General features: G+C 56.2%; 1 protein-coding gene across 19 annotated transcripts in view; it reads right to left on the minus strand.

Moving 5' to 3' along the window:
• OBSCN (obscurin, cytoskeletal calmodulin and titin-interacting RhoGEF) overlaps window positions 1-27,575 on the minus strand; it is a 235,646-nt gene that overhangs the window by 75,719 nt on the left and 132,352 nt on the right. For 15 of the 19 annotated variants that reach the window (XM_069590448.1, XM_069590454.1, XM_069590449.1 and 12 more), the window contains 27 exons: window positions 23,625-23,900; window positions 22,061-22,345; window positions 21,641-21,907; window positions 21,207-21,476; window positions 19,918-20,184; window positions 19,376-19,642; window positions 19,073-19,185; window positions 18,811-18,964; window positions 18,466-18,627; window positions 18,243-18,347; window positions 17,231-17,497; window positions 16,523-16,792; window positions 16,138-16,404; window positions 15,686-15,952; window positions 15,312-15,578; window positions 14,050-14,322; window positions 13,094-13,360; window positions 12,613-12,879; window positions 7,170-7,442; window positions 6,516-6,782; window positions 5,351-5,617; window positions 4,975-5,238; window positions 4,399-4,662; window positions 3,596-3,859; window positions 3,010-3,273; window positions 2,437-2,700; window positions 203-466 (listed from right to left, as the gene is read on the minus strand). In XM_069590448.1, coding sequence (XP_069446549.1) covers window positions 203-466; window positions 2,437-2,700; window positions 3,010-3,273; window positions 3,596-3,859; window positions 4,399-4,662; window positions 4,975-5,238; window positions 5,351-5,617; window positions 6,516-6,782; window positions 7,170-7,442; window positions 12,613-12,879; window positions 13,094-13,360; window positions 14,050-14,322; window positions 15,312-15,578; window positions 15,686-15,952; window positions 16,138-16,404; window positions 16,523-16,792; window positions 17,231-17,497; window positions 18,243-18,347; window positions 18,466-18,627; window positions 18,811-18,964; window positions 19,073-19,185; window positions 19,376-19,642; window positions 19,918-20,184; window positions 21,207-21,476; window positions 21,641-21,907; window positions 22,061-22,345; window positions 23,625-23,900 — 6,702 coding nt within the window. The remainder of the gene's footprint in view (window positions 1-202; window positions 467-2,436; window positions 2,701-3,009; window positions 3,274-3,595; window positions 3,860-4,398; window positions 4,663-4,974; window positions 5,239-5,350; window positions 5,618-6,515; window positions 6,783-7,169; window positions 7,443-12,612; window positions 12,880-13,093; window positions 13,361-14,049; window positions 14,323-15,311; window positions 15,579-15,685; window positions 15,953-16,137; window positions 16,405-16,522; window positions 16,793-17,230; window positions 17,498-18,242; window positions 18,348-18,465; window positions 18,628-18,810; window positions 18,965-19,072; window positions 19,186-19,375; window positions 19,643-19,917; window positions 20,185-21,206; window positions 21,477-21,640; window positions 21,908-22,060; window positions 22,346-23,624; window positions 23,901-27,575) is intronic. The other 4 variants (XM_069590456.1, XM_069590452.1, XM_069590445.1 and 1 more) reach the window with 3 other exon arrangements.

Below are 27,575 nucleotides of genomic sequence, written 5' to 3' on the forward strand. Positions count from 1 at the left end.
GGTGACGGAGGCAAACGTCCCGGAGGGAACAGCGGACACACAGCACTGGACACTGACGTCTACTGAACGAGGAACCCGGAGCCAAGAGACATCTGCAGGGACCCAGGTGGGAAGATACAGAAAGGCACAGAATCCTACAGTGGGACACAGACCACATGCAAACATGAAGCCACAGGTCCCTGGGGCCTCTCATGGTCTTTACCCCTGACGGCGAGCGTGGCTGAGGTCTTCTCCTGCCCACACACGCACGAGTACTCCCCAGCATCCTCCGCGGTCAGGCCACGGATCTCCAGCTCACACACGGCTCCCTCCTGCCTCAGGCTCACTCTGCCCCCGGCTCTGAGGGTCTCGGGCCCCTTCCTCCACTCCACGGGGGCCGCCTTGCTCAGCTCACAGCGCAGCGTGACCGTGGTCCCTTCTGTGGCCTCCTCCTTCCTCAGGCCCTTTGTGAACTTGGCGGGCAGGGCTAGGCAGGGTCAGAGTGACAAGGGAAACATTAGACTCTCTGGAAAATGTAGGGGGATCAGGCTGTGGACACTTGATAATGCAACAGTCACACACTGGGGCAAATGAGGAATAAACGCTTAGACCCACAGACACATGGGCAGGTAGCAGCGCTTGGCAGGGGAGTGTGTGCAGAGGACAGACCGACCAGCAAGGAAACGGACTCCTCAGGGAGGACCTCACGGCAGGGACAGAACACGGAAATGGCCACAGTGCCCGCAGAAAATGACGACAGATCGGAACGGATGTCCTCCAGCACCCTCCACGGCCCAGCTTACCCCACATCGTGGCCACGGCCCCCTCCAGGCCTCATTCTGTAGTGACTTTATGATCTCGAGGGGGATCGCTGGGCACGGAGACACAAAAAGAGCTACCTAAGCTATCCCACGTGTCTCCCCCAGCATACCCCCCTTGTCAACTCCTACAATGCCGGGGCCGGAGCCCGGGGCTGACAGAACCAGGAGCAGCACGGCCGGAAGGGAAGCACAAGCCACCCCACTCCTGCCCTGTCGCCCTGAAGTAGGTGCCCCTGGGATCGGCACGTTCTGAGAAGCTGCTCTCCTGGACTGCTTGTAGCTGGGCAACTTGAGCACTCCGCAGGCACGCTCAGTCGCTTCAGTCGTGTCTGACCGTTTGCGACCCCATGGACTGTGGCCTGCAGGGCTCCTCTGTCCCTGGCATTTCCAAGGGAAGAATACTGGAGTGGGTCGCCGTGCCCTCCTCCAGGGGCTCTTCTAGCCCAGGGATCAAGCCTGAGTCTCCTGTCTCCAGCGCTGGCAGGCAGGCTCTTTACCACGTGCGCCAGGGGGTTCTCTGGTCCTCGGCCCTCAGCGGTGCTTCCTCCCTGCAGCGGCAGCTGCTGCTGACCGTGTGACAGGCCTCCGAGCCCACACCCCTTGTGGTCTCCTGGTGAGTCTGAACAGTGTGCGCACCAGTGTCTCTGTGCTAGGGATGCTATGCTCCACTCGTGAAGTTCACCCATGAAGGCGGCATCATGGCCTGACCTCTCCCCAGAGATCTGAGTTATCTGTGTTCATGACGGCCCTGCCCAGCCTCAGGGTCCTCTTCTTTACCGTCCCACCTTGTCTCGTGAGCACACCCCAACAGGGCCCAGGATGTGAGGCCTCTGAGCACCTGCAGAGCTGTCCCCTTTGCTCTGGGAGGTCACGCCACACCTTGACAGAACCCCTTCTGTGGCTGCTGTCTAGAGTCAGCGTACCCCCCAGAGGTGCCAGACACTGACCCCAGTCCAGCATGGGTGCCCACCTGCCCTCCTGGACCTGGCTCTGCTCCCCGGCGTCCCTCCTTCCTCTCCCGCCGTCGTCAAGCACTGTCCACACCTATTTCGCCTCCACTCCACTCTACACCCAGACCTCACCTCCTGGCTTACCTCCACCTCACCCTCCACAGGCAACTCTCACTCCCAGTTCACTTTCGCTTCAAACGCCACCTCACCTCCACACCGAGGAGTCACCTCCACATCACCTCCAGCACGTCTCCACCTCCCCCACACCCCGAGCTCACTTCCCATAACAACCAGGCGCTGGATGGAAGACCCGAGGCCTTCCATCACGGCTCTCTCTTGGGACTACCCTCTCAACACCGGGTCAACATCCCACCCTCAAGGGCCATGCTCTCATCTATTTCCCAGCTTCTCTCCTGTTCCGCTCCCGCGAGAGGACCATAATTCTGTTCTTTCCCATGTGGCTGCCCGCCTCCTCTTTCTCAGACGCGAACCCCTGAGGACAGTGAGGACCTTATCCTCTGCTCATTATCTGAGAGAAGCGTGGGAGACTGTGGAGACTCCTGCTGCAAGAATGCAGGAGATGCGCAGAGACATGAAAGACTGCAGCCAGACAGGGCGGAGCTGGAGGACACGATAAAGCCCGCAGACATGAAGCCGCTGCTCCACACGCCACACGCGGTCTTTACCCCTGACGGCGAGCGTGGCTGAGGTCCTCTCCTGCCCACACACGCACGAGTACTCCCCAGCATCCTCCGCGGTCAGCTCACGGATCTCCAGCTCACACACGGCTCCCTCCTGCCTCAGGCTCACTCTGTCCCCGGCTCTGAGGGTCTCGGGCCCCTTCCTCCACTCCACGGGGGCCGCCTTGCTAAGATCACATCGCAGCTTGGCTGTGGCCCCTTCCACGGCCTCTTCCTTCTTCATACCTTTTGTGAACTTGGCAGGCAGGGCTGGAGACGGTCAGAAACACACAAACACTATCACACTCTTTAAACACACAGAAGCAGCAGGATGTGGAAAGCACACCGAAGACACAAAACCCAGCTGGGCTTGGGGAGGCCAGCACATACTGCGACTGTGGCTTTAAAAGGCCCAGGGTGCGTGTGCCACGGAACAGACACGGGACACGACAGGGAGAACAGAATAATCATGACAGGAGAAGAAACAGGACAGCGAGAGAGCAGAACAGAAAGGGGACTGAGAGCAGAGACGAAGGGCAGCCACCAAACGCCAGCCACGCTGCCACACATGGTCTTTACCCCTGACGGTGAGCGCGGCTGAGGTCCTCTCCTGCCCGCACACACACAAGTACTCCCCAGCATCCTCCACGGTCAGCTCACGGATCTCCAGCTCACACACGGCTCCCTCCTGCCTCAGGCTCACTCTGTCCCCGGCTCTGAGGGTCTCGGGCCCCTTCCTCCACTCCACGGGGGCCGCCTTGCTCAGCTCACAGCGCAGCTTGGCTGTGGCCCCTTCCACAGCCTCTTCCTTCTTCAGGCCTTTTGTGAACTTGGCAGGCAGGGCTGGAGGGGGTCAGAAACACACAAACACTATCACACTTTCTGAACACACAGTCCACAGGATGTGAACAGTGTACGGAAGACATAAAACCCAAGTGGACTTGGCCCACCTGCTGGGGGGGCCGGCACACACTGTGACCGTGACTTTAAAAGGTCCAACGGTACATGTGCCACGGAACAGACACGGGGCATGACAGGGAGAACAGAAGAATTATGGGAGGAAAAGGAGCACGATAGTGCATTAGCAAGCTAGGAAAGGGAGCTGAGAGCAGAGAGACGGAGGGCAGCTGCCAAACAGCTCCGCCTGGCCACACGCGGTCTTTACCCCTGACGGCGAGCACGGCTGAGGTCTTCTCCTGCCCGCACACGCACAAGTACTCCCCAGCATCCTCCACGGTCAGCTCACGGATCTCCAGCTCACACACGGCTCCCTCCTGCCTCAGGCTCACTCTGTCCCCGGCTCTGAGGGTCTCGGGCCCCTTCCTCCACTCCACGGGGGCCGCCTTGCTCAGCTCACAGCGCAGCTTGGCTGTGGCCCCTTCCACGGCCTCCTCCTTCCTTAGACCCTTCATGAACTTGGCAGGCAGGCCTGGAGGGGGTCAGAAAGACACAAACACTCTAATGCTCTCTGAACCCACAGGTTAGATAGGTCCTGGACATCACAGAGAAGACACAACACCCAACTGGACACAGGCCACAGGCTGGGTGCCCCAGGCTCACACCCTGGACTACGGCCCCTCAGCCCAGTCTGTCCAGTGTGCCTGTGGCCCCTTCCACAGCCTCCTCAGGCCTCACGTCTATGAATCTGGTGGGCAGGGCACGGGAGGGCTAGAAGGTGTGGAGAACATCGGATTCCAGAGGCCACTGGGGGACAGGACGTGACAGGATGGAGTGAAAGACGCAGACCCCAAAGGGACACAGGACAGAACCTGCAGTGACGCGAGGGTGGGAAGCAGCTCAGAGGCTGGCTCCTTGTGATTCACACACATGCCAGGAAGGAGGAAGGAAAGTTATGGGAAGAGGGCAAGGCTCAGATGAGGAGGGAAGGTGGGACAAATGCAGCAAGATGCCACGAAGTTAATAATTGGATGCAAAACTCAGCTCCACTTGGCCACACATGGTCCTTACCCCTGACGGTGAGGGTGGCTGAGGTCCTCTCCTGCCCGCACACACACAGATACTCCCCAGCATCGTCCACGGTCAGCTCACGGATCTCCAGCTCACACACGGCTCCCTCCTGCCTCAGGCTCACTCTGTCCCCGGCTCTGAGGGTCTCGGGCCCCTTCCTCCACTCCACGGGGGCCGCCTTGCTCAGCTCACAGTGCAGAGTGACCGTGGTCCCTTCTGTGGCCTCCTTGCTTCTCAGTCTTCTTGTGAACTCAGCAGGCAGAGCTGAGGACAGAGAGACATGAATATCAGCGTCTTGGGAGAACTCTGAAGGCAGGACATGACAAGACAGAGAAAAAGACATACGCTCCCACAGGACACAGGACAGAGCCTGCAGTGAGACAAGAGGTGTGGGGCCGCTTGGAGCCTGGTTTCCCATGGGCCACACCACAGCTGGGAAGGAGGAAGGAGCTCTGGGGAGTTACGGCAAGAGGGCGGCGCTGAGACGCGGAGGGAAGGAGGGACGAGTGCAGGGAGACGACACGAAGTCAGTGACTGGTACCAAACCCAGCTCCGCCTGCCACACGCGGTCCTTACCCCTGACGGCAAGCGTGGCTGAGGTCCTCTCCTGCCCGCACATGCATGAATATTCCCCAGCATCCTCCGCGGTCAGCTCACGGATCTCCAGCTCACACACGGCCCCGTCCTGCCTCAGGCTCACTCTGTCCCCGGCTCTGAGGGTCTCGGGCCCCTTCTTCCACTCCACGGGGGCTTCCTTGCTGAGCTCACAGCGGAATGTGACCGTGGTCCCTTCCGTGACCTCCTTGCTTCTCAGTCTTCCTATGAACTCAGCAGGCAGAGCTGCAACAAGGTCCAATGGACACAGCACATCACCTTCATGCTCCCGCAAAGGATGAAAGGGGCAGTGTGGGACTGTGGAGTGTCACGTGGGCAGGGTGGCTGAGACTCTCACCCTTTACGGTGAGCCTGGCCGACGTCTTCTGGTCCCCGAAACTGCAGAAGTACTGCCCGCTGTCCTGAGGCCGCAGGTCTCGGACCACCAGCTCCAGCACGGCCCCGTCCTGTCGCAAGCTGTATTTGCCTCCAGGCTGCAGAAGCTCATCCCCACGCCGCCACTCCACGGGCCTGACCACGGATGACAGCACGCAGCGCAGCGTGGCAGCGCCCCCCTCCAGCACCTCCACGTCCTTCAGGCCCTCTCGGAACTGCACTGGCCGAGCTGCGGACAGGCACGAGCTCCATCAGCACAGCCTGCACGGCTGAGGATGGTGGAGGGCAGCAACTGGCAGAGGCAGGCAGGCCCACCCAGCTGTCTGCACTGGGGGCTGAGGATGGGGCCCTGAGAACTCTGCCTGTCCAGCAGGGTGAGCTGAACAGCACGGAGCAGAGAAGGGTGGGGCATTACAGGCTACATTTAATCCCCCAAATTCACCTGTTGGCACCCTAACCCTCAGGATCAAAGAATGGAGCCATATTTGGAGATAGGGGTCTTGAAAGAGATGATTGAGTTAAATGAGGTCAGCAGAATGGGTCTTACACCCGTATTATCGGTATCCTTACAAGAAATGGAAATTAGCACAGAGACACACACAGAGGGATGACCAGGTGAAGACACAGGGAAAGATGGCCATCTATATGCCAAGGAGAAAGGCCTCAAGGGAAGCCAGGCCTGCAACACCCTGATCTCAGACTTCTGGTCTCCAAACCCAGGAGAAAATAAATGTTTGTCTTTTAAGCCACCCAGTCTGTGATACTTGGTAGCCAGGCCGAGCCAACTGAGATGGAGATGAGCCAAGCCAAGAGAAGGGAGACATGGCAGTGTAAGCACAAGAGAGTCAGCAATGAAGTTAAAAAGGGAAAAAGACTGCTGGTCAGAAGACCAAGAGAGGGTGAGAGAGGCTTTCAGGAGCAGAAGAAACCCAGAGACAGGACAGACAGCGGGCAGAGTGAGATGGACGAACTGCTGAAGATACAGGTGGACAGAAGGAGCCTTAGGACACCCTGCACCCACATGAAGAGGACAGAGTGTGTCCTGGAGTCCCCCTCGCCCCGAGCAAGACGAGAGACGTGTCAGGAGTGCGGCTGGAGACTGCCCACGCCCCTCTCCCGGGGCTCACCATGGACCCTGACAATGGAACTGCTCCAGGCGCCCGCAGCCTCACACTTGTAGCGCCCGCTGTCCTGCAGGGTAGCCTCAGTGATGACCAGCTGGGCCCGGCGGCCCTCATAGGTCAGCCGGCACCGGGCCGATGGCCGCAGGGGCTTCCCATCCTTGGTCCAGCACACAGGGCTGTCGGAGGCGGAAGTCTCACAGACCAGGGTCAGATCCTCCCCCTCCGTGACTGTGGCATCCGTGAGCCCCTGGGAGAAGACACTTGGCTTCTCTGCAGACAGAGAGGGATGCGTAAGACTGTTGGGGGCTCCTGCAGGAGAAGCCCCAGGTCTTGCTACACACCAGTGCCCACCCGCCCCTACACCCCATTCTGGGCTGCAGATAGGACTGTTGGGAGAACAGGATGGGCTCTGTGTGGCCCCACCCCCACGCTGACCTTGGGTTCACCTCTGCACACCATGGACAACAACATGTCTTCAGACAGCACCACTCAGCCCTGGGATCCAAGGCTCCAGCCCAAGGGAAGCCTACAGTGCCTTCCTTCTCTGGGAGCCCCAGGGCCTCACCCAGGAGATGGCCAAGCCACTGCCTTGAGGTTGCACGTTCAGCCATACGGACTGGTCCCCGCCATGCACTGGGCACTGGGCCTACCACCTACCTGTGACCTGCAAGGCAGCTGAGGTTCGCTGGTCACCTGCCTCAAAATGGACGGTGCCTGAGTCCTTGAGCGCCAGCTGCCGCAGGGTCAGCACGTGGTAGCCGCCGGGCTGGGCCTCGATCTCGTTGAGTTCATTGGCAGAGAGGGGCGTTTTGTCCAAGAACCAGTGGACAGGCTTGTAGTCGGCAGGGGAGATACGGCAGCAGAAGGTGGCTGAGGAGCCCTCCTGCACCTCCACGTCCTCCAAGTCCTCTGTGATGAGCACTTTCTGGCCTGCAGAGACACAGACAGGCACGTCAGGGAGCCCCGGACCGCTGCCAAGGGAAACGGGGTGCTCCCCAAGGCCGGATCTGGGGTGGGCTCTCAGCAGGGAGCGAGCAAATGACTAACAAAGAACGTTAAGTGGGTCTGAACTGAACGGCCCAAAAGCATTTGTTTTGGGCCCACCAGTGAGCCCTCAATCCACCTCTTGGGGCCTTCTGCAGAGCACACACGCTGACCCACAGCACGGCCCCTCCATCAAGCTGGGCTCCGTAACGTCTACACCCCTTGTCCCTGTCACAGAAAATCACTTAATGCCATTCGATCTTGTATTAACAGAAGTGTGGGGGGAAAAAAGAGACATGCGGCTATAACAACATTTAAATTGAATGATTTGGAGGACTGACAACATGAATTTCTAGAAAAAAAATTTTTTTGCTGCTGTCTTAGGTATGGTGAAAGCTTAAGACATAACTACTGATTGGCTGCCAGATTCCTTCTGCGTTCATAGGTGTCTTGAAGCTACTGCATGCCAGGAAGCAGGGATGGCACGTCGGTTCTTGCTGTCCTTCAGTCCCTGAGTCATGTCTGACTCTTTGTGACGCCGTGGACTGCAGCACAGCAGGCTCCTCCGTCCTCCACCACCTTCCTGAATTTGCTCAAATTCACATCCATTGAGTCAGTGATGCTATCTAACCATTTCATCTTCTGCCACCCCCTTCTCCTTTAGCCTTCAGTCTTTCTCAGCATCAGGGTCTTTTCCAGTGAGTCAGCTGTTCACATCAAGTGGCCAAACACTAGAGCTTTGGCTTCAGCATCAGTCCTTCCAATGAATATTTCCTCTAGGATGGACTGGTTTAATCTTCCTGCGGTCCAAGGGAACTCTCAGGAGTCTTCTTCAGCACAATTCAAAAGCATCATTCTTCAGCGCTCATCCATCTTAATGGTCCAGCTCTCACATCCATACATGGCCACTGGAGAAACATAGCTTTGACTGTGTGGACTTTGGCAGCAAAGTGATGTCTCTGCTTTTTAATATGCTGTCTAGGTTTGTCATAGTTTTCCTCCAAGGAGCAAGTGTCTTTTAATCTCATGGATGCATTCACCATCCACAGTGATTCTGGATCCCAAGAAAAGAAAACCAATTACTTTTCCCCTTCTATTTGCCATGAAGTAATGGGACCTGATGCCATGATCTTAGTTTTGAATGTTGAGTTCCAACCCAGATTTTTCAAACTCCTCGTTCACCCTCATCAAGAGGCTCTTTACTTCCTCCTCCCTTTCTGCCATTCAGTTCAGTTCAGTTCAGTCGCTCAGTTGTGTTTGACTCTCCGTGACCCCATGAATCACAGCACGCCAGGCCTCCCTGTCCATCACCAACTCCTGGAGTTCACTCAAATTCGCGTCCATCGAGTCAGTGATGCCATCCAGCCCTCTCTTCCTCTGTCGTCCCCTTCTCCTCCTGCCCCCAATCCCTCCCAGCATCAGAGTCTTTTCCAACGAGTCAGCTCTTCTCATGAGGTGGCCAAAGTACTGGAGTTTCAGCTTTAGCATCATTCCTTCCAAAGAAATCCCAGGACTGATCTCCTTCAGAATGGATTGGTTGGATCTCCTTGCAGTCCAAGGGACTCTCAAGAGTCTTCTCCAACACCACAGTTCAAAAGCATCAATTCTTCGGCACTCAGCCTTCTTCACAGTCCAACTCTCGCATCCATACATGACCACAGGAAAAACCATAGCCTTGACTAGACGGACCTTAGTCGGCAAAGTAATGTCTCTGCTTTTCAATATGCTATCTAGGTTGGTCATAACTTTTCTTCCAAGGAGTAAGTGTCTTTTAATTTCATGGCTGCAGTCACCATCTGCAGTGATTTTGGAGTCCCCAAAAATAAAGTCTGACACTGTTTCCACTGTTTCCCCATCTATTTCCCATGGAGTGATGGGACCGGATGCCATGATCTTCGTTTTCTGAATGTTGAGCTTTAAGCCAGCTTTTTCACTCTCCTCTTTTACTTTCATCAAGAGGCTTTTGAGTTCCTCTTCACTTTCTGCCATGAGTGGTGTCATCTGCATATCTGAGATTACTGGTATTTCTCCCAGCATCTTGATTCCAGCTTGTGCTTCTTCCAGTCCAGCGTTTCTCATGATGTACTCTGCATAGAAGTTAAATAAGCAGGGTGACAATATACAGCCTTGACATACTCCTTTTCCTATCTGGAACCAGTGTGTTGTTCCATGTCCAGGTCTAACTGTTGCTTCCTGACCTGCATACAGATTTCTCAAGAGGCAGGTAAGGTGGTCTGGTATTCCCATCTCTCTCAGAATTTTCCACAGTTTCTTGTGATCCACACAGTCAAAGTCTTTGGCATAGTCAATAAAGCAGAAATAGATGTCTTTCTGGAACTCTCTTGCTTTTTCCATGAGATCCAGCGGATGTTGGCAAATTGATCTCTGGTTCCTCTGCCTTTTCTAAAACCAGCTTGAAAAAAAAAAATACAACCAACTTGAACATCTGAAAGTCCACGGTTCACGTATTGCTAAAGCTTGGCTTGGAGAATTTTGAGCATTACTTTACTAGTGTCTGAGATGAGTGCATTTGTGTGGTAGTTTGAGCATTCTTTGCCACTGCCTTTCTTTGGGATTGGAATGAAAACTGACCTTTTCCAGTCCTGTGGCCACTGCTGAGTTTTCCAAATTTGCTGGCATATTGAGTGCAGCACTTTCACAGCATCATCTTTCAGGATTTAGAGTGGTGTCATCTGCATATCTGAGCTTATCGATATTTCTCCCAGCAATCTTGATTCCAGTTTGTGTTTCATCCAGCCTGGAATTTCACATGATGCACTCTGCATACAAGTTAAATAAGCAGGGTGACAATATACAATGCACTCCTTTCCTGATTTTGAACCAGTTCATTGTTCCATGTCCGGTTTTAACTGCAGCTTCTTGACCTGCATACAGGTTTCTCAGGAGACAGGTAAGGTTGCCTGGTATTCCCATCTCTTAAAGAATCTTCCACAGTTTGTTGTGATCCACACAGTCAAAGGCTTTAGTGTCGTCAATGAAGCAGAAGCAGATGTTCTTTGTAATTTTCTTGCTTTCTCTGTGATTCAGCAAATGTTGGCAATTTGATCTCTGGTTCCTGTGCCTTTCCTAAACCCAGCTTGCACATCTGGAAGTTCTCAGTTCACATACTGCTGAAGCCTGGCTTGAAGGATTTTGAGCATAACCTTACTGCTGCCGCTGCTTAGTTGCTCAGTCGTGTCTGACTCTGTGCGACCCCATGGACTGCGTCCCGCCAGGCTCCTCCGTCCATGCGGATTCTCCAGGCAAGAGTACTGAAGTGGGTTGCCATGCCCTCCTCCAGGGGATCTTTGTGACCCAGGGATCGAACCCAGGTCTCCTGCCTTGCAGGCAGATTCTTTACTGCTGAGGCACCAGGGGAGCCCAGAGTGAAATGAGTGCAACCGTATAGCAGTTTGAACTTTCTTTGGCATTGCTCTTCTTTGGGATTGGAACGAAAACTGGTCTTTTCCAGTCTTATGTCCACTGCTGAGTTTTCCAAATTTTCTGGCATATTGAGGACAGCACTTTGGCAACATTAGATGGCACATCAGGAGGGTGATTTATTCAGAAGGAGATCTCCTTATCTTTGTGTGTCAGCTGTGATTCATGAACTGACACACAAGGTAAGGCTTTGGCAGGAAGCATTAGCCTGGCATAAGCCTGTGTGTTCTGAATCTGTCCAAAGACTATGTGGTGTTATTATGGTGCTCTCACTTGCGTAACTGTGGTAGTCGCTCAGTCGTGCCCTACTCTTTGCGACCCCAAGGACTGCAGCCTGCCAGGCTTCTCTGTCCATGGGACTTCCCAAGCAAGGATACTGGAATGGGTTGCCATTTCCCTCTCAAGGGGATCTTCCTAACCCAGGGATCAAACCCAGATCTCCTGCACTGCAGGCAGATTCTTTACAGACTGAGCTACCCGGAAGCCCCACTTTTATAACACATATGTTTATTTATTTACCATCTATTTAGCTGCATTAGGTCTTAGCATGGGGGCATCAGTAGTTGTGGCAGGCAGACTTAGCTGCTCTAAGGCATGTGGGGTCTTAGTTCCCTGAGCAGGGATTGAACCCACATTCCCTGCATTGCAAGGCAGATTCTCAACCACCGTACTACCACGGAAGTCTGGACACTTGCTTTAATTGCCTTTTTTAAGCATTAACATTCACTTTAGATTAGACAGCTGTGATTCCACTGCACTAACGAAATGTTTTCACTGAGCTCAGTGGATTCACTGTATTTCACTGAAAAACAGGAAAAAATTCAAGAGTGGGGCTTCTTCATTATTTTCTATGGACAGATCCCGGGAAGGACCTACAGCTAACTTCACCCTGACGCCAGCCCTGGGATTAGCAGGGCTAGGCTCAACCGGCCCTGACGTCCACTTGCCCTGCAACCCTGGAGCAGCCAATAAGCCCCAGTGAAGCCCCGGTTTCCTTATCAGTGAAGTAGGATAATGACAACCCCCAGCCTGCCGGCCCGGTGAAAGTTCTGTTCAAACCTGAAGACGTCCCTGAGCCAGTGACTCTCCGCAAGGGCAGAGGACGTACATCCATGTGTGAGCGCGTGCAGAGCCCACGTGTGAACACACGCGGGGAGGGCTCCAGAAACATCCACCTGGCAGACAAGCGCACAAGGAGACGAGGGCTGCCAACGCACTGATGCAAGGCCCAGCGAGACCGCCCAGGGCAGCCCTCCTTGGAGACGGGGAAACTGAGGCTGAGTTAGTCCAGGGCCAGGCAGAGCTCTGATCTCTGCTGCTGCTGCTGCTAAGTCGCTTCAGTCGTGTCCGACTCTGTGCGACCCCATAGACGGCAGCCCACCAGGCTCCCCCGTCCCTGGGATTCTCCAGGCAAGAACACTGGAGTGGGTTGCCATTTCCTTCTCCAATGCATGAAAGTGAAGTCGCTCAGTCGTGTCCAGCTCTTAGCGACCCCATGGACTACAGCCTACCAGGCTCCTGCATCCATGGGATTTTCCAGGCAAGAGTACTGGAGTGGGGTGCCACTGACTGCCCACCTACAAATCTACTTTAAACAGAGCTTACACCTGAGCACACCACAGGCCTTGAAACCTAGTGGGCAAATGCGAGCAACGGCACAGTGCCCAGGCCTAACCTTTCACCAGGAGCCGAGCCTGGGACTGGGCCTGGCCAATGTCGCAGCTGTAGGTGTCACTGTCTGCCTTCTCCAGGGCGCTGATGGTGAGCCGCAAGGTCACGCCCTCCTGGCTGGGCGCATGCTTCCCCGAGGCCTGCAGCTCTGTGAGGCCCTTGCGCCAGACCACTGAGACTGCGGGCCGCTCCGTCTTGCAGGTGAACGTGGCTGTGCCCTTCTCCTCCACGTGCAGGTCAGCCAACGGCTCCGTGAACCGGTTTGCCTTTTCTGGTGGAGAAGCAAGAATGAATGAGGGGTGAGGTCTGTGCAGATGCCATGCAGGCCCTCAGGACGGGAAATCATTCCCATCACAGGTGGTTCTCCTGGCTCACCCCAGACCCTCAGGGACCTGGGCGAGTTCCTTATCTGCTGGGTGCCTCTCTCTTCCTACCTGGGACAGAACGGCTCCCAGGGGGCAGCCCCAGGCTCTCATGGGGTTTACCTTCCACTCGGAGACTGGCTGTGCTTTTGGAAGACTCCGTCTCACATGTGTATTTGCCCGAGTCTTTGAGTGAGGCTGCATGGATGACCAGCGAGGCCCGAGTGCCTTCAGTGAGCAGGTCATACTTCTGACTCTTGCGGATGGCCTTCCCGTCCTTCAGCCAGTGCACTGGGGTCCCCTCCCGCGACAGCTCACACCTCAGCACCACATCCTCACCCAGCATGGCCTGCTGGTCTTCCAGTGGCTTCATAATGTCAGCTGACCTCTCTGAAAAGAACAGACGTGGTGCCCGATAAGGCCTGGCCATCACTCCACCCACAACCTTGGCCCTAGCCATGCCTGGGGTTAAAACAAGGCAAGCACTCAAGAGTTTCCAAGCTCTGGAGGCTGAGACCACAGAGCCCATGGCTCTAAAGCTTCCAACTCTGGAGCCTCAGGCCCAGGGACCTCAGATCCCTGGAGTGCCGGGGAGGACCCTGGGAAAGAGAGCTGTTAGACCACAGAATCTTAGGTTCTCACCACTGTTCAGAGCTCTGTAACTCAAAGCATAGCCATGGGATGAGCTCTGTATTTATGCTGGAAGTAGCAGCTCATAAATTTCAATGGCAATTTCACTACCAACATGAGCCATGCACCCTGGGAGCTAATATAGCATTTGAACCACGGCCTGAAGGTTACGAACCGTGCTCCTGCCCAAAGGCTCCAGAACCTCATCCTAAAGGGTAATCCTGGTCGTCCATGCAGTTCTGGATGACCAGAACCCCCCAGGACTCCAACAGATGCCTCTAGGTGCTCAGCAGGGGCTGGGGAGGCAGTCCCTAGACACAAGCCCTTGCAGCTTCCAAGCCCAGGACCCCGGCTCCAGGCTTCCTGGGGAGAGCCCGGGCTCAGGAGCTCCTAAAGCAGCCCCTGGACCTGCCCCAGCCAGTCAGTCCCTGCTGCCACCATTCACCCACCTTTGACGATGAGCGAGGCCTTGGAGGTGAGGCCCCGCACAGAGAAGACCACCTCCCCAGCGTCACTTGGCACGGCATCTCGGATAGCTAGAGTGTACTTGCGGCCCTGGCGCGTGGCACAGAAGCGGCCAGAGCTGCCCACTGTTTTCCCGCTCACTGTCCACTCAGCCACATCGCCTGTGTTCTCATGGGACAGGATGCACTCAAAGCTGCAGCTCTCGCCCTCCAGCACCTCCACTGTCTTCAGCCTCTTGGTGATGCCCACGTGCAGCTCTGCGGGCCATGGAAACAGCTGTCATGCCCCACGAGACAGGCACCATCAACTGACAGCAGCCACAGGCAGACCCCAGGAGGCGGCCCATCCCTGGATGACCCGCATACCCCCCTCTAACCCCGCTCCCAGGAGGCTGCCGCTCCCTCAGCAAGGGTCCTCTCGGCCTCCTGCTGGCCACACCCTGGCAGTCAGATGGCTGACGGCTATGAGTGGTGACCACTCCTTTCACATGTGCTAGAGCATAACGTGGAGAGAATAAGCACCACCTGGTTGCCACCAGCTTACATGCTCCATAGAAAGAACAGCTCCCCCAAATGAAGGGGAATCCAGCTCTAAGAAAAACTCACCACACCACCCTTCCCCTTCCGTCTCATCACAAACTGGCCAGACCATCAGGGACCAGCCAGAGGGTAACTGGGCAACACTCCTGCCAAACACAGAAGAGGAGAAAGGACTAGGGGAGTGGAGTCAGGACAGACATACACGGGACCTCAGGGACCCACCAGAATCATGCCTGGACAGGAAGGCGCCTGGGAAGAGAAAGGTGACCTGCCCACAGCTACCTTCACCAGGCGGGGCGGTGGCCTGGGCGTCTTCCGGGGGCACCCCTGCCTGACAGCGCAGCCTCTCCCACGCACTACCCTCCTGACGCCTCCCTCTGGGGCCCCTGTGCCTGCCCACACATCCCCGGGTGCAGAGGGAAGTTTCCAGCCTCCACTGAATCCTTTATCCCCTGGGACTTGATCAAGCAGGGCCAGTCTATCTCCCAGGCTTTGCTCTATCGCTTGTTACCCCTGGCCCACCTGCCTGCACCTGGGCCTTCTAAGACCTTGTCGAGGCCATTCCTTCAAGAGCCTGCCCCGATCTCTCCAGGCTCAGCAGAGCAGACCCTGGCCTCTGAGAGTGAGTGAGTCCCCCAAACACAGGCACACCCAGAGCCACGCCCCGGTGCCCTGGCCCCACATCTGCAGCTGGCCACAGCACGCACCATGCACGCTGACATGGGCACGGGTCTCATCAGTGCCCACGTCGCAGGTGTACAGGCCAGCATCATCCCGAGTCAGGCTGCGCACCACGAGGCCTCGCATGCCCGCCGAGTGCAAGAAGTCGTACTTGTCACTGGGGCCCAACTCCACCCCGTCTTTCCGCCACACCACGTGGGCTTGGTGGTCAGAGACCTCACACTGCAAGGCCAATGTGCCCCGCTCCTCCACAGACACATCGTCCAGCGCCTTCAGGAATACCACCGGCTTCCCTGCAGGAAGAGCACAGGCGACTCAGGGGACCAGCTGCCACCTCTGGCCCTCTGGGTAAAGGGTGCGTGTCCCAAGGGTCCCCACGGACCACGCACAGCCACCTCACCTTTGACCACCAGGTGGGCAGAGGCCGTAACCTTGGGGGAGGAGATGCGCACGGTGCCCCCGTCAGCCTGCCGGACCCGCTTCAGCACCAGCGTGTGGCGGCGGCCCTCGTGGCTGATCTCGTGGAAGCTGTCGTTGTACAGCGGTGTCCCATTGAGCAGCCAGTCTACTTCTTCGTCCTCGTGGGACAGCTCGCAGGAGAAGCGGGCACGGCCCTCCTCCAGGACCTCCACGTCCTCCAGCGGCTGCGTCACCGTCACCTTCCGTTCTGCCGGGAGCACGAGGCGGCCTCAACGTGACTGCCGCTGCCTCCTCCAGAGACCCTTGGGGCCACGCCCCCTCACTCTCTGCCTTCCACGGTGACCTCCTACAGACCCTTGGGGGCCCCTCACTCTCTGCCTTCCACAGTGACCTCCTAGAGACCCTTGGGGGCCCACATCCCCCTCTCTCTACCTTCCACAGTGACCTCCGTGCTGCTCTGGGCGCTGCCGGCCTGGCACCGGTAGACACCAGCATCGTCAGGGGTGAGCCGCAGGATACGCAGCTCTGCCATGTGGCCCTCAAGCCTCATCTTGAACTTGCTGGATGGCGCCAGGGGCGTCTCCTCCTTGTACCACTGCACAGCCTTGGGGGGAGGCTTGAAGTCACAGGACAGGACGACGGACTGCAGCTCCCGCCCCACCTTGGGCTCCAGAGGCCGTGTGAGCACCACGGGAATGTCTGCCGTGGGAAAGCAAAGAGGGCAGCAGGCATTAAGTGGGCCAGACCATGAGGATGGAACCCCCGCGCCCCAGGCCCTGTCCACCCTCAGCAGAGCCATCGGCCAGCGCCCTCTCACCAGAGACCACCAGGGAGGCGGTGGAGCGCGATTTGCCGATGGTGAAGTGCACTGGCCCCGTCATGGTGGAGTAGGTGCGCCGCAGCGTCAGCCGATGCACCGTGCCTTCCTGCTCTATCCCCACGTCAGCCCCCGCCTGCAGCACCGTCTTTCCCAGGAGCCACTTGGCGGGCCGCACCGAGGGGATGGAGGTCTCACACTCGAACCAGGCGGGTGCCGGCTCCATCACCGTCACATCCTGCAGGCCCCGCACAACCACGATGGACTGCTCTGTGGACGAGGGCCAGTCAGCGGGGCAGTCCCACGGGAGGGTCTTGAGCCCCCCCCCCCGCCCTCACCTCTGCAGGGCCTGCTCCTGGGAACAGACCCTCTCAGGGACACTCACATCCTCCTGGGAGCACCCCGAGGCCACCAGTCAGGCCCTTCTCAGGGTTGTGTTCAGCTCTGTGCGACCCTATGGACTGTAGCCTGCCAGGCTTCTCCGTCTATGGGATTCTCCAGGCAGGAATACTGGAGTGGGTTGCCCTGCCCTCCTCCAGGGGATCTTCCCCACCCAGGGACCAAACCCAGGCCTCTTACGTCTGCTGCACTGGCAGACGGGTTCTTTACCACTAGCACCACCTGGGAAGCCCAAGCCTCCAAGTGCCACAGGCCACAGCCCTTCTCCTGGGGAAAAAAGGAACAGCTTCTACCCGGCCCTGCCCAAACCTTCTACGAAGAACTGTGCACTGGTCTTCACGTCGCCGGCATCACATGTGTAGGTGTCCTCGTCCTCGGGCTGGACGGCGTTGATGACCAGCTTGCGGTAGAGGCCGTCGCTGACCATCTCGTACTTGGCCCCAGGGTGCAGCTCCATGCTACCCTTGAACCACCGCACCTGGGCACTGGCCCTGGACATCTGGCACTCGAGCACGCCGCGGTGCTTCTCCATCGCGATCTTATCCCGCAGCGGGCGGAGGATGGACACGGGCAGCTCTGGGGGTATACCCCGTGGGGTCAGAGTGGGCGCACAGCGAGCCTGAACCCCCAGGATAGGGTGCTCGGGCTGTGCATCTTCCCACCAGCCTAACTGAGACCCCATGCTCAGGCTAAAAAGAGCCCAGGTGACCCGCCCGCCAGAGCCAGCAGGCAGCGCGGCGGAGTCTCACCCTCAGGCTGGCCAGGGACGTGCTGCTCACCTCTGACCACGAGGACTCGTCCAGGGGGCCCTCAGCATGTGCGTGCCCGCCCCACCCTGACACCCCATCCATCCCCTCACCACACAGCCTTACCCTCACCCTGCACACCCCGAATCCTCTGCACCCTGTCCCCTCCATACGTATCCAACACCCGGCCCCCTACCCCCAGCCTGTTCTCAGGCCCTTTCTCCCTCCTGCCCCACCATCACCTTCACTGTCACCAAGGTCACCAGACAAAAGGCTTGTACGCTCACCTCCTGCCGGGGCCTCACCCTTTCCAGCATTTGCTGAGGTCCCAGGAGGGAGAATTTACTGGTAACTACATTTTCAACAAAGAAGGAGACCCCAAGACTGCCTCCCCTGGTCCACTCTCTTCCTGCTGAGGAGGGAACACCCCTTTCCCTCCTCCTGGGTCATTTCTAACCTCATTCCGGGAGGTACCCCAGGACAGACAGCAGGCCTTTCAGCCCCGCAAGACCCAGCACATGTACTCGTCCACACAGACACTGTCCAGCCCCTCCCTTGTTTGGGGCTCCCATTACCTTTTACTCGGAGCTGGGCTCGTGATTCCGCATTTTCTGCTACAAACTTGATTTCCCCTGCATCTTCCACCAGGACCCTCCGATAGATGAGAGTGTATGTCCTTCCTGGGGACAAAGCCCACTCAGCACTAAAGGGCAGGGTGGCCTGGGGACGGGGAGGGGTGGCCTGGGGGCAGGAAGTGGGGAGGACCCCTGCTTTGTCCCCCCACTGTCCCCGTCTCACCTTCCTGGCGGATCCTCACGTTGTCACTAGGCCGGAGCTTACTGCCCTCCCAGAACCACTGCGCAGGCACCTCATCATGGGAGACCGCGCAGGAGAAGGTGGCGCCCTCTTTTTCCATCACTTCCACATCCTCCAGAGGCCTCACGATCTGCACATTCCGGCCTGGGGCACAGAGTAGGCCCTGCTACACCCCGAGGCACAGGTCTCCTATCTGACCACCACCCCCGGCCCAGCTTGCTAACGGGGTACAGGCTGGGCACAAGGGCAGAACCAGAGGGCCAAGCATTTGCTGGGGGACACAGTAGGAGGCCGGGAGGTCCTTGCAGCCACCCACCCAGCCCTCACCTTGCACCTTCAGGGAGGCCGAGCTCTGAGCATCGTGGGCATCGCACACATACACGCCCTGGTCTCCAAACTCACATCGGTAAATGACGAGACTTCTGCAGGCCCCTTGGGCCAACATGCCCATGGTCTTGCTTACCCGCAGCTCCACATTGTCCTGTGAAGGAACGAGGCCAGGTCAAGGGCTGGCACTGCCCAGCAGAATGGTCTGACACTTGCCCACTCCTGGTTAGAGGCAAGAGGGGGCAGAGGAGTTCGCAGGCACCTTCAACCAGCGCACATCCACATTGGGGCGTGAGAGCTCACAATCCAGGGCCACCTTTTCTTTCTCTGTGGCCACCACGTCCTGCAGAGGGCGGATGAACTTCACAGGCAGCTCTGGGAAGACAAGAGGGAAGTGCTGAGATGCAGGGCCTCTGTGCGGGGACAGAGTCTGAACTGGCTGGAGTCATTCAGCTGGTTTTAGGAAGGGGTCCCCTCCCCTACGATGCCCCACCTGCCTCCCTGGCACCGTAGGGACAGGGGCAGGCACTCTGGAGTGAGTGCTGCCCCACCTATGAGCACCCACCAGTGACCACAAGATGGGCAGAGGTGTGCACGCCCTCCGCCCGGAAGGCCACCAAGCCACCGTCCTGCCGCTGCAGCCGTGACAGCGTGAGGGTGTGTGTGGGGCCGTGCACCGCCAGCTGGCAGTTGGGTCCCGGCTGGAGCCGAAGACCGTCCCGAGTCCAGGTGCCCTCCACGTCTGCGTGGGACAGCTCTACTTCCATGGTGGCCGTGCCCTGCTCCTGCGCCTCCACGGCCTGCAGGCCCCGCACGAGCCGGATCTGGCGCACTACGGGACAAACAAGGGAAGGGTGAGCCGCTGCAGCAAGACCCCGGCCTCGGGCCAGCCCCTGTCACGTCCCGCGGGAGCCTCACAGTGCCCTGCGGGGAGGCCTCCCCGCTCCTCACTCCCTTCCCCTCCTCCCCGCCCCCTGCCAAGCGCAGGGTCTTCTTCCCTTTTCCCCCTTTTCCAAGGCCCTGCCCCCAGACGGAGTTCCCCTCTCCGCCTACCCCCTCTACCTCCTCAATGCTCAACCCTTGGACCAAGCTCGCTTAGCTGCTCACTTTCCACAGTCAGCTTGGCCTGCGTCTTGTCGTTTGGTGTCTCGCAGCCGTAGAAGCCGCGGTCGGCGAAACCCACACTGTGCAGAACCAGACGGTGACGTGCGCCCTCCGCGTGGATCTCCACTTTCTCGCCCGACGCGAGTGCTACGGCATTGCGTGTCCACTTGACCTCCGGCCACAGCCGCGTCAGCTCCACCTCCATAGTCACCGAGCTCCGCTCCTCCACGGTCTGCGGCTCCAGCTTCTTTCTGAACAGCACTGGAGCCTCTGCGGTCACGAGAGGAGGAGATCACCAGAGCCACTGTTTACTCTCAGAAAAGCAAGGCAGAGCGACCCGGCCCACGACCCCCAGCCAGCAGACCTGCCCTCCACCACATTCTGACTCCGAGCTAGGGAAGGCCTTGGCCATACTCAGGGCTCAGCAGTACGTGTGCGCAGGTATGATTTTATGGGTGGATAAGAGCACTTCAGCTGGAAGAAGGCATGGCAACCCACTCTCCCATGGACAGAGAAGCCTGACAGGCTGCCATCCATGGGGTCACAGAGAGTCGGACACGACTGAGCTACTGAGCACACACACAACCACACCTCAGGAGGGCTTCTTCTCACCCAGTCCCCCTCCCGCCTACTGCTCCCCTCTTCTGAACTACCTCCTGCCACGCCCGTAAAAGCCTAACGCTCCTAAGCGCAGCTGGTGAACAGAAGCCTAGGGACACAGAGAGCTCTTGAGACAGGCAGACTCCAAGCCCCCAGACCAGCTGCACCCTGTTCAACTGGCCCTGGGTGCACCACATTACGGAAGAGAAATGTCTGAGGAGTCCTCCCAGACTCAGGTTGTGCCATGGGCAGAAGCAAATCTATCCATTTCACTCCTTTCCTCATGAGCTGGCTTGGCTCCCCCGGGATAAAGTTCTGGCTCTCCCCACACAACCTGGCTTCAGTGAGCCAAGCGCATCCCCATCCCCTGCATATGCTTGCCCACCTTGCCATCTCCCCCACCTCTCGGCTCAGCAAGGGTCCTTTCCTCCAGGAAGACCCCCTGGATCCGACCTCCGCCCACTCTCTCGCCAGGGGTGCACTGCAAGAGTGTACCACCTCCCCTTCAGAGCAGGTGTCTGGCCCCATGGGCCCACTCTGCAGCTGACAAACCCACGTCCTCTGAAGTCAGCCCAAGGGGCAGGATCCAGGCCGGCAGCAGGCTGTATCGGTACAGCCACCTGGGAACCAGCTCACTAGGAGAACCTGGTACAAGAAGCTGTGGCGCCCTCCCTGCCGCCCCACAAGCTCACCTCGGACCCGGAGGGCAGCCGTGGACTGGATGCCCTCAGCCTCCGCAGTGACCTGGCCGGCATCCTCCAGGGCCAGGCTTAAGATGGTCAGGCTGTGGCTGGCACCCTTCTGCGATATGAGAAACTTCTCGCCGGGCTGTAGTTGGACACCATCTCGGAACCATGTGACCGCCACGTCGCTGGGGGTCACCACACACTGGAAAGTGGCCTCGCACCCCTCCTCCGCAACCACCGCACTCAGCCCAGACGTGAACTTGACCACGCGGGGTACTGCGGACAGAGGCTCCACTTGAGATAACAGAGAGGATAGGCGGGGCTTCCCCCTCTTGCAGACTCCGCGGAAGGACCCCTCCTCCAGGAAGCCTCCCAAGAATGCTCCGCCAAGCTACCCATCCTCCCTGGCGACTCAGCCCGCGGACCTGGCACACGCATACCGATAACGGTGAGCATGGCGCTGGTGTGGTCGTCGCGGCTCTCACACACGTACTCCCCTGCATCCTCTTCCCGCAGGCCCGACACCGTGAGCGAGCGCTGAGTCCCCGCAGCCGCCATCTGGAAGCGTTTGCCGGACCGGAGTTGCGTGCTTCCGCGGCGCCACACCACCTCAGCCTGCGCAGGGCTCAGCTCACAGACCAGCGTCACCGTGCCGCCCAGATCCCCGCTCACGGGCTCCAGGGGGCGGCAAAACTTGGCAGCCACCTCTAGGGGAGGGGAGGGGACGTCAGCCTGGCAGGGTTCAGGCCGCGGGACCAGCTCCGAGCCGCCTGCTTGCAAGCCCGGAGCCCCACCCAGTCTCCACTCCAGGATGCTGCCAACAAGGGGTTCCCAGAGGACCACCCGGCGGAGCCGCTCACCTTCCACCTGCACCGGGAAGTCCTGCCCCTCTGCGCCCACGCGGCAGCTGTAGACAGCGCTGTCCAGGGTCTGTGCCCCACGCACGGTCAGGGTGTGGGTGTCCCCCAGGCTGGCCATCTCATGCCGCTTGCTGCGGCGAATCTCCACACCGTCTTTGAACCACGTCACCGCGGCCACAGACGGCGTGGCCAGAGTGGCTGTCAGGACGATGTCCTCGTGTTCCCTGACCACCAGCGGTTCCCTGCGCCTGGGTTTCTCTGGGGCGGGGGGCTCAAACTCTGGCTCTGGGCAGGGGGATAACAAAGGAACATTAGACAGGGGACCCCCTCATCCTTGGCCTGAATCCCAGCCCCCTCCAGGCCACGTGGTGGGAGACTTGAAATGAAACTGCCTAGGTGGTCCGCCTCTCCACCGCCGCCTCTCTGCTGAGCAAGCCAGAGAGGAACGCCTCAGGGCCACACTCCGCCTGCCAGGCACCATCCAGGCTCCCAGGGGCAGCACAGGGCAGTGAGGAGGAGCCACTTGGGACCACAGGCCTGGGGGCCACGAGCTCTGTCCACCAAGAGCTCGGAGTCCAGGATCCCTGCCCCACCCCAAGCAGCACTGGGCTCCATGAGCAGCTAAAGCAGGGAAAGCGGGGCACATAAAGACCCTGATGCAGCCTGTGGCTGGGCCAGCATTCCAGAGGAGCAGGAGGGAGCGGGGCCAGGAAGGGCAGCAGAGGGGGACAAGCTCAGTAGAGGAACCCCTTGCAGGGAGGGGAGAGGCCGGGCAAAGACTGAGACGTGTGAAACAGCCTGAGTGCCTCCAGCAGCCAAGCATGGGGGAAAGGCCAGGGCTGAGAAGAGGGTGAGGGAGGCCCTGGGAGGGGACCTAAGAGGGTCCCTGTGAGGGCTGATCCGGGGGACCACCTGGAAAGACCATTATCAGATGCCAGGGCCACAGGTGCGGAAAGGTGGCCGTTAGGGTTAGGGACAGGGTTAGACAGAGACAGGGTCATTGAGCTCAGGACTCTGAAACCCAGTGATGTCACCAGCAGCAGGAGGGACAGGAGCAAGCAGGCAATATACCCACTTGGCTCAGGCTCAGGACAGAATGGGCATCTGAGCAGAGGCCAACACAACAGGCTGACCTAAATACAGTTGGACGGTCAGGGGCCTGAGCCGAGACAGGGGCGCCAGACCCAGTGAAGGCAGGGGCATTCAAGGCCAGAAGTGCCCCAGAGCAGGGCCCCACAGCTGCCCAGGAAAACTTAATATGGGAATAGTGCCCCCTGCCGACCACAGAGAATGGCCATTTCAACAGCCTGCAGATGGCTGAGAAAGCCTCTGTGGCAGGTTTCACGCTGGGAAAGGTATGGATGTGGCAGGGAGAAGCGGGAATCTGGGGGAAGAGATGTCAAGAGTGTCCTGGACTCAGGGCTCTGGCAGGCGTCCTGCCGCTCAAGGCCCTTGCCGGGGGACAGAGCCCTGGAGCTGACTGCATCCGTGGAGAACCCAGCAGAGGACCCCAGGGCCCAGCATCCCCCGCACTCACGCCCCCCAACCCTGCCTTGGCACCCACCTGTGATGTCCAGGTGGAAGGAGACCTTCTGGCCCCTGGCCTCGCAGCTGTACTCCCCGGCGTCCGCCTTGCCCGCCTGCTGCACCACCAGCTGCCGGGTGCAGCCCTTGGCTTCCACATGCACTTTCGAGCTCGAACTCAGCCTCTTCCCATCCTTGTACCAGGTCACCTCCGTCTGGGCCTGGGCCACCTCGCAGCTCAGCGTGGTGCGTGCTCCCGCCTTGGCCTGCACTTCACTGCGTGCCGGCTGCTCCTTGGCAAACACCACCATAGGCTCTGCAGACAAGGAAGGATGCACAGGCTCAGAGATGCCATCTAAGTCAGGAATGCAGCAGGATGGAAAGAAGGCCTGGGCAGGTAGGAAGGGGGCTGGGCCCTGCTCCAGGCTCTGTGTTGTGCCACAAGTGCCCACAATTGATCTATACATTCCGTGCGTGCTGCTCCAAGTGGGGGCTCTGGGAAAGATTTCCTCCCTGCACAGACTCCTCTAGGAAAGGAACTGTGGGGTCAGGATGCACGTGCCCTTCAACCTTCCTAGAGGACGCAGTCTTTCTCACACGACTGTACAGAGAACACTCCCACCCACAGTGCATGAGAGTTCCTGAGGCTCCATCCTCTCGGTGTCGTCAACTGGTAGGGAGCATGGCTGTACTTCCTGAGCTTTCCTTTGCACAGTCCTAACGACTTACAAAGTGAAGCACCATTTCTCATCTTTTTGGCTTTTGGAGTTTGCTCTTCTGCAGTATCACTGCCAGACGTTTACCGAGTTATCAGTAGCACTGTCTGTCTTTTCCTTTTTCATTTTCAGGAGCTCTTCATATTTTTATATTAGAACCTTGACAGTTATGGGTGTGTAAATATTTTCTCCATCTTTGTCACTTGCTTCTTTATCTTTTATGTGTCTTCTGTTGACATAAAGTTCTGAGTTTTAACACAGGCAAGTATGTCAATTGTCCTTTGGGGAACCCTCTTACACTGTTGGTGGGAACACAAACTAGTACAGCCACTATGGAGAAAAGTGTGAAGATTCCTTAAAAAACTGGGGATAGAACTGCCATATGACCCAGCAATCCCACTGCTGGGCATACACACTGAGGAAACCAGAATTGAAAGAGATATGTGTACCCCAATGTTCACTGAAGCACTGTTTACAATAGCCAGGACACCTGATGCGAAGAGCTGACTCACTGGAAAAGCCCCTGATGCTGGGAAAGATTGAAGGCAGGAGGAGAAGGGGACGACAGAGGACGAGATGGTTGGATGGCATCACCAGCTTGATGGACACGAGTTTGAGCAAGCTCTGGGAGTTGGTGATGGACAGGGAAGCCTGGTATGCTGCAGTCCATGGGGTTGCAAAGAGTTGGACACAACTGAGTGACTGAACTGAACTGAGGACATGGAAGCAAGCTGGACCTCCACTGGCAGATGATAGATGAGGAAGATGTGGTGCACACACACAATGGAACATTGTTCAGCTATAAAAAGGAATGCATGTGAGTCCGTTCTAATTAGGTGGATGAAACGAGCCTGTTATACAGAGTGGAAGTCAGTCAGGAAGCGAAACTCCAGTACAGTATACTGATGCATGTATGTGGAATTTAGAAAGACGATAACAGCGATCCTCTATGCAAGGCAGCAAAAGACACCGATATAAAGCAAAGACTTTTGGACTCAGTGGGAGAAGGCGAGGGTGGGAAGATTTGAGAGAACAGCACTGAAGCATGTATATTACCATATGTAAAACAGATGACCAGTGCAAGTTCGATGCATGAAGCAGGGCACTCAAAGCCGATGCTCTGGGACACCCCAGAGGGATTGGGTGGGAAGGAGGTGGGAGGGGGGTTCAGGATGGGGGGACACATGGGCACCTGTGGCTGATTCATGTTGATGTATGGCAAAACCCACCAGAATGTTGTAAAGTCAGTATCCTCCCATTAAAATGAATTAATTTTTAAAATGTAGTGATTAATACATGTATATACTGCTTAAATCTTTTATTACCATCAGGTCACTAAATAATCTATATTAGCTGCTAAGAGCTTGTTTTAACTTTTATATTGGAGTCTCTAACCCACCGGGAGTTGGTGTCCATGTGTGCTGTGAGAGATATGTCAATTTTTATTATAGAGGAATACATATAATATATATATGTGGTTATATGGCATTTGCAGTTTGTGAAAAAATTACTCTTTCTCTACACTACACACTAGCACTACATAGTTAAAAAACAGAAAAGGGATGGGAGAGTTTGGTTAAATGCAGGGCTTTTTCAGAGCTCACTATTCTATTTCTTTGCATTTATCCCTGCACTGAAACCCAGCTGTTCACTACGGTAATTTTATAACGTTTGATATCTTGCAGATCAAGTGCTCTCATTTTACGAGTGTTTCCATCTCACCTGACCCTTGGAATCAACTTGTCAATTTTGACACACCCACAGAAGAACTTCCCTTTGGATTTTGATTGGTGGTACGTGTTCAGCTGTGTCCAGCTCTTGCAACCCCAAGGACTGTAGCCGGCAAGGCTCCCCTGTCCATGGAGTTCCCCAGGCAAGAATTTCTGGACTCGGTTGCCATTTCCTCCTCCAGGGTTTTGAGTAGGAATGGACCCCTTGGTGCCTTCCATGCATAGCTCACCATTCATTTAGATCTTCACTGCCTCCCTAAAATGTTTAATAATATCTTCTCTTGGAAGCCTTGAACAAATTTTACTAGGCATGGAATTAGAAGCATGATACTTTTGATGTCATTGTAATTGTCTTAAAATATCATTTTCTGACTCTCAGTTGCTAGTACATCAACATAGAAGCGTTTTCTGTGTATTTTGTATGTGGCGATTATTCTTAACTTTCTTACTAACTTTATAAATTCTTTCTACTTTCTGCATTAATAATGTTATCATCTAGGAACTCCACTTCTTGCTGTATCTAAATCTGACTTTATACTGTTCCTGACAGTCTCTACAACATTGGACATAAGATGTGATAGTGGAGCCACTTGAAATGCTCCAATGACAAGAAAAGCTTTCAAGGTTTCTCTGTAAGTATGATGTTTGCTGTTGTTTTCTTTAGTACTCTGTATCAAATTAAAGAACTATTCATTTATTAGTAGTTCAGTAAGAAGTTATCAAAATGAACATATGCTGTATTTTATACAACTCAACCTAGATATGATGTAAACATTTTATCAAGCACTTTTATTCTGCATTTTTTAAGGCAGAAATACGCTTTTTCTCTTTTAGCTTCTTAATGTTATGGGTTGATTTTTCTAATGTTCTGATGTTGAACAAACCTTGCATTCCTGGATTAAGATCTTCATGTCTTGCTCCATTCACTTTGCCAATGTTTTGTATAGGATTTTGATATTGACATCCATAAAAGACTGGCTTGTAATTTCAATTCTTTATACTTTGTCAGATTTTGGTATCAATGCTATGGTAGATACATAAAATGAGTTAAAGAGTGCCTGTCTACACACACACACACACACACACACACACACACACACACAGATACACACACACATACATATATCCCTTTTCCATTCTCTTAAAGAATCTCCATGAATATGAAAGTTTTCCAGAATATTTCATATAATTTGCCAGTAGAGCCACTGAGCTTAATCTTGTTCTATGAGATTATTTTATTATGGTTCCATTTATCTAAAAGATTATAAGACTGTTCAAGTTTATTTCTCCTTATATAAGTTTTGATATAGTTTTGTAAGAATTGGCCAATATTTCAAAACTCAAATTTACTGTGTGAAGTCATATTTTATTATAATAATGTAATTATTATAATAATTCATCTCTATTTGAAGTTAACCTCTCTTAACAAAAGGAAACTAAAGTTGGTCTGCAGACACCTCTGTGAACCGCCTCAGAACATACAGAAAGACATGCGTCATTAGGAAATGATATGAAACAAATACTGCTCTGCCAGTCAGTAGGGCT

The sequence above is a fragment of the Ovis canadensis genome, chromosome 5 (genome assembly GCF_042477335.2).
Source record: "Ovis canadensis isolate MfBH-ARS-UI-01 breed Bighorn chromosome 5, ARS-UI_OviCan_v2, whole genome shotgun sequence".
In the NCBI taxonomy this organism is placed as follows: Eukaryota; Metazoa; Chordata; class Mammalia; order Artiodactyla; family Bovidae; genus Ovis; species Ovis canadensis.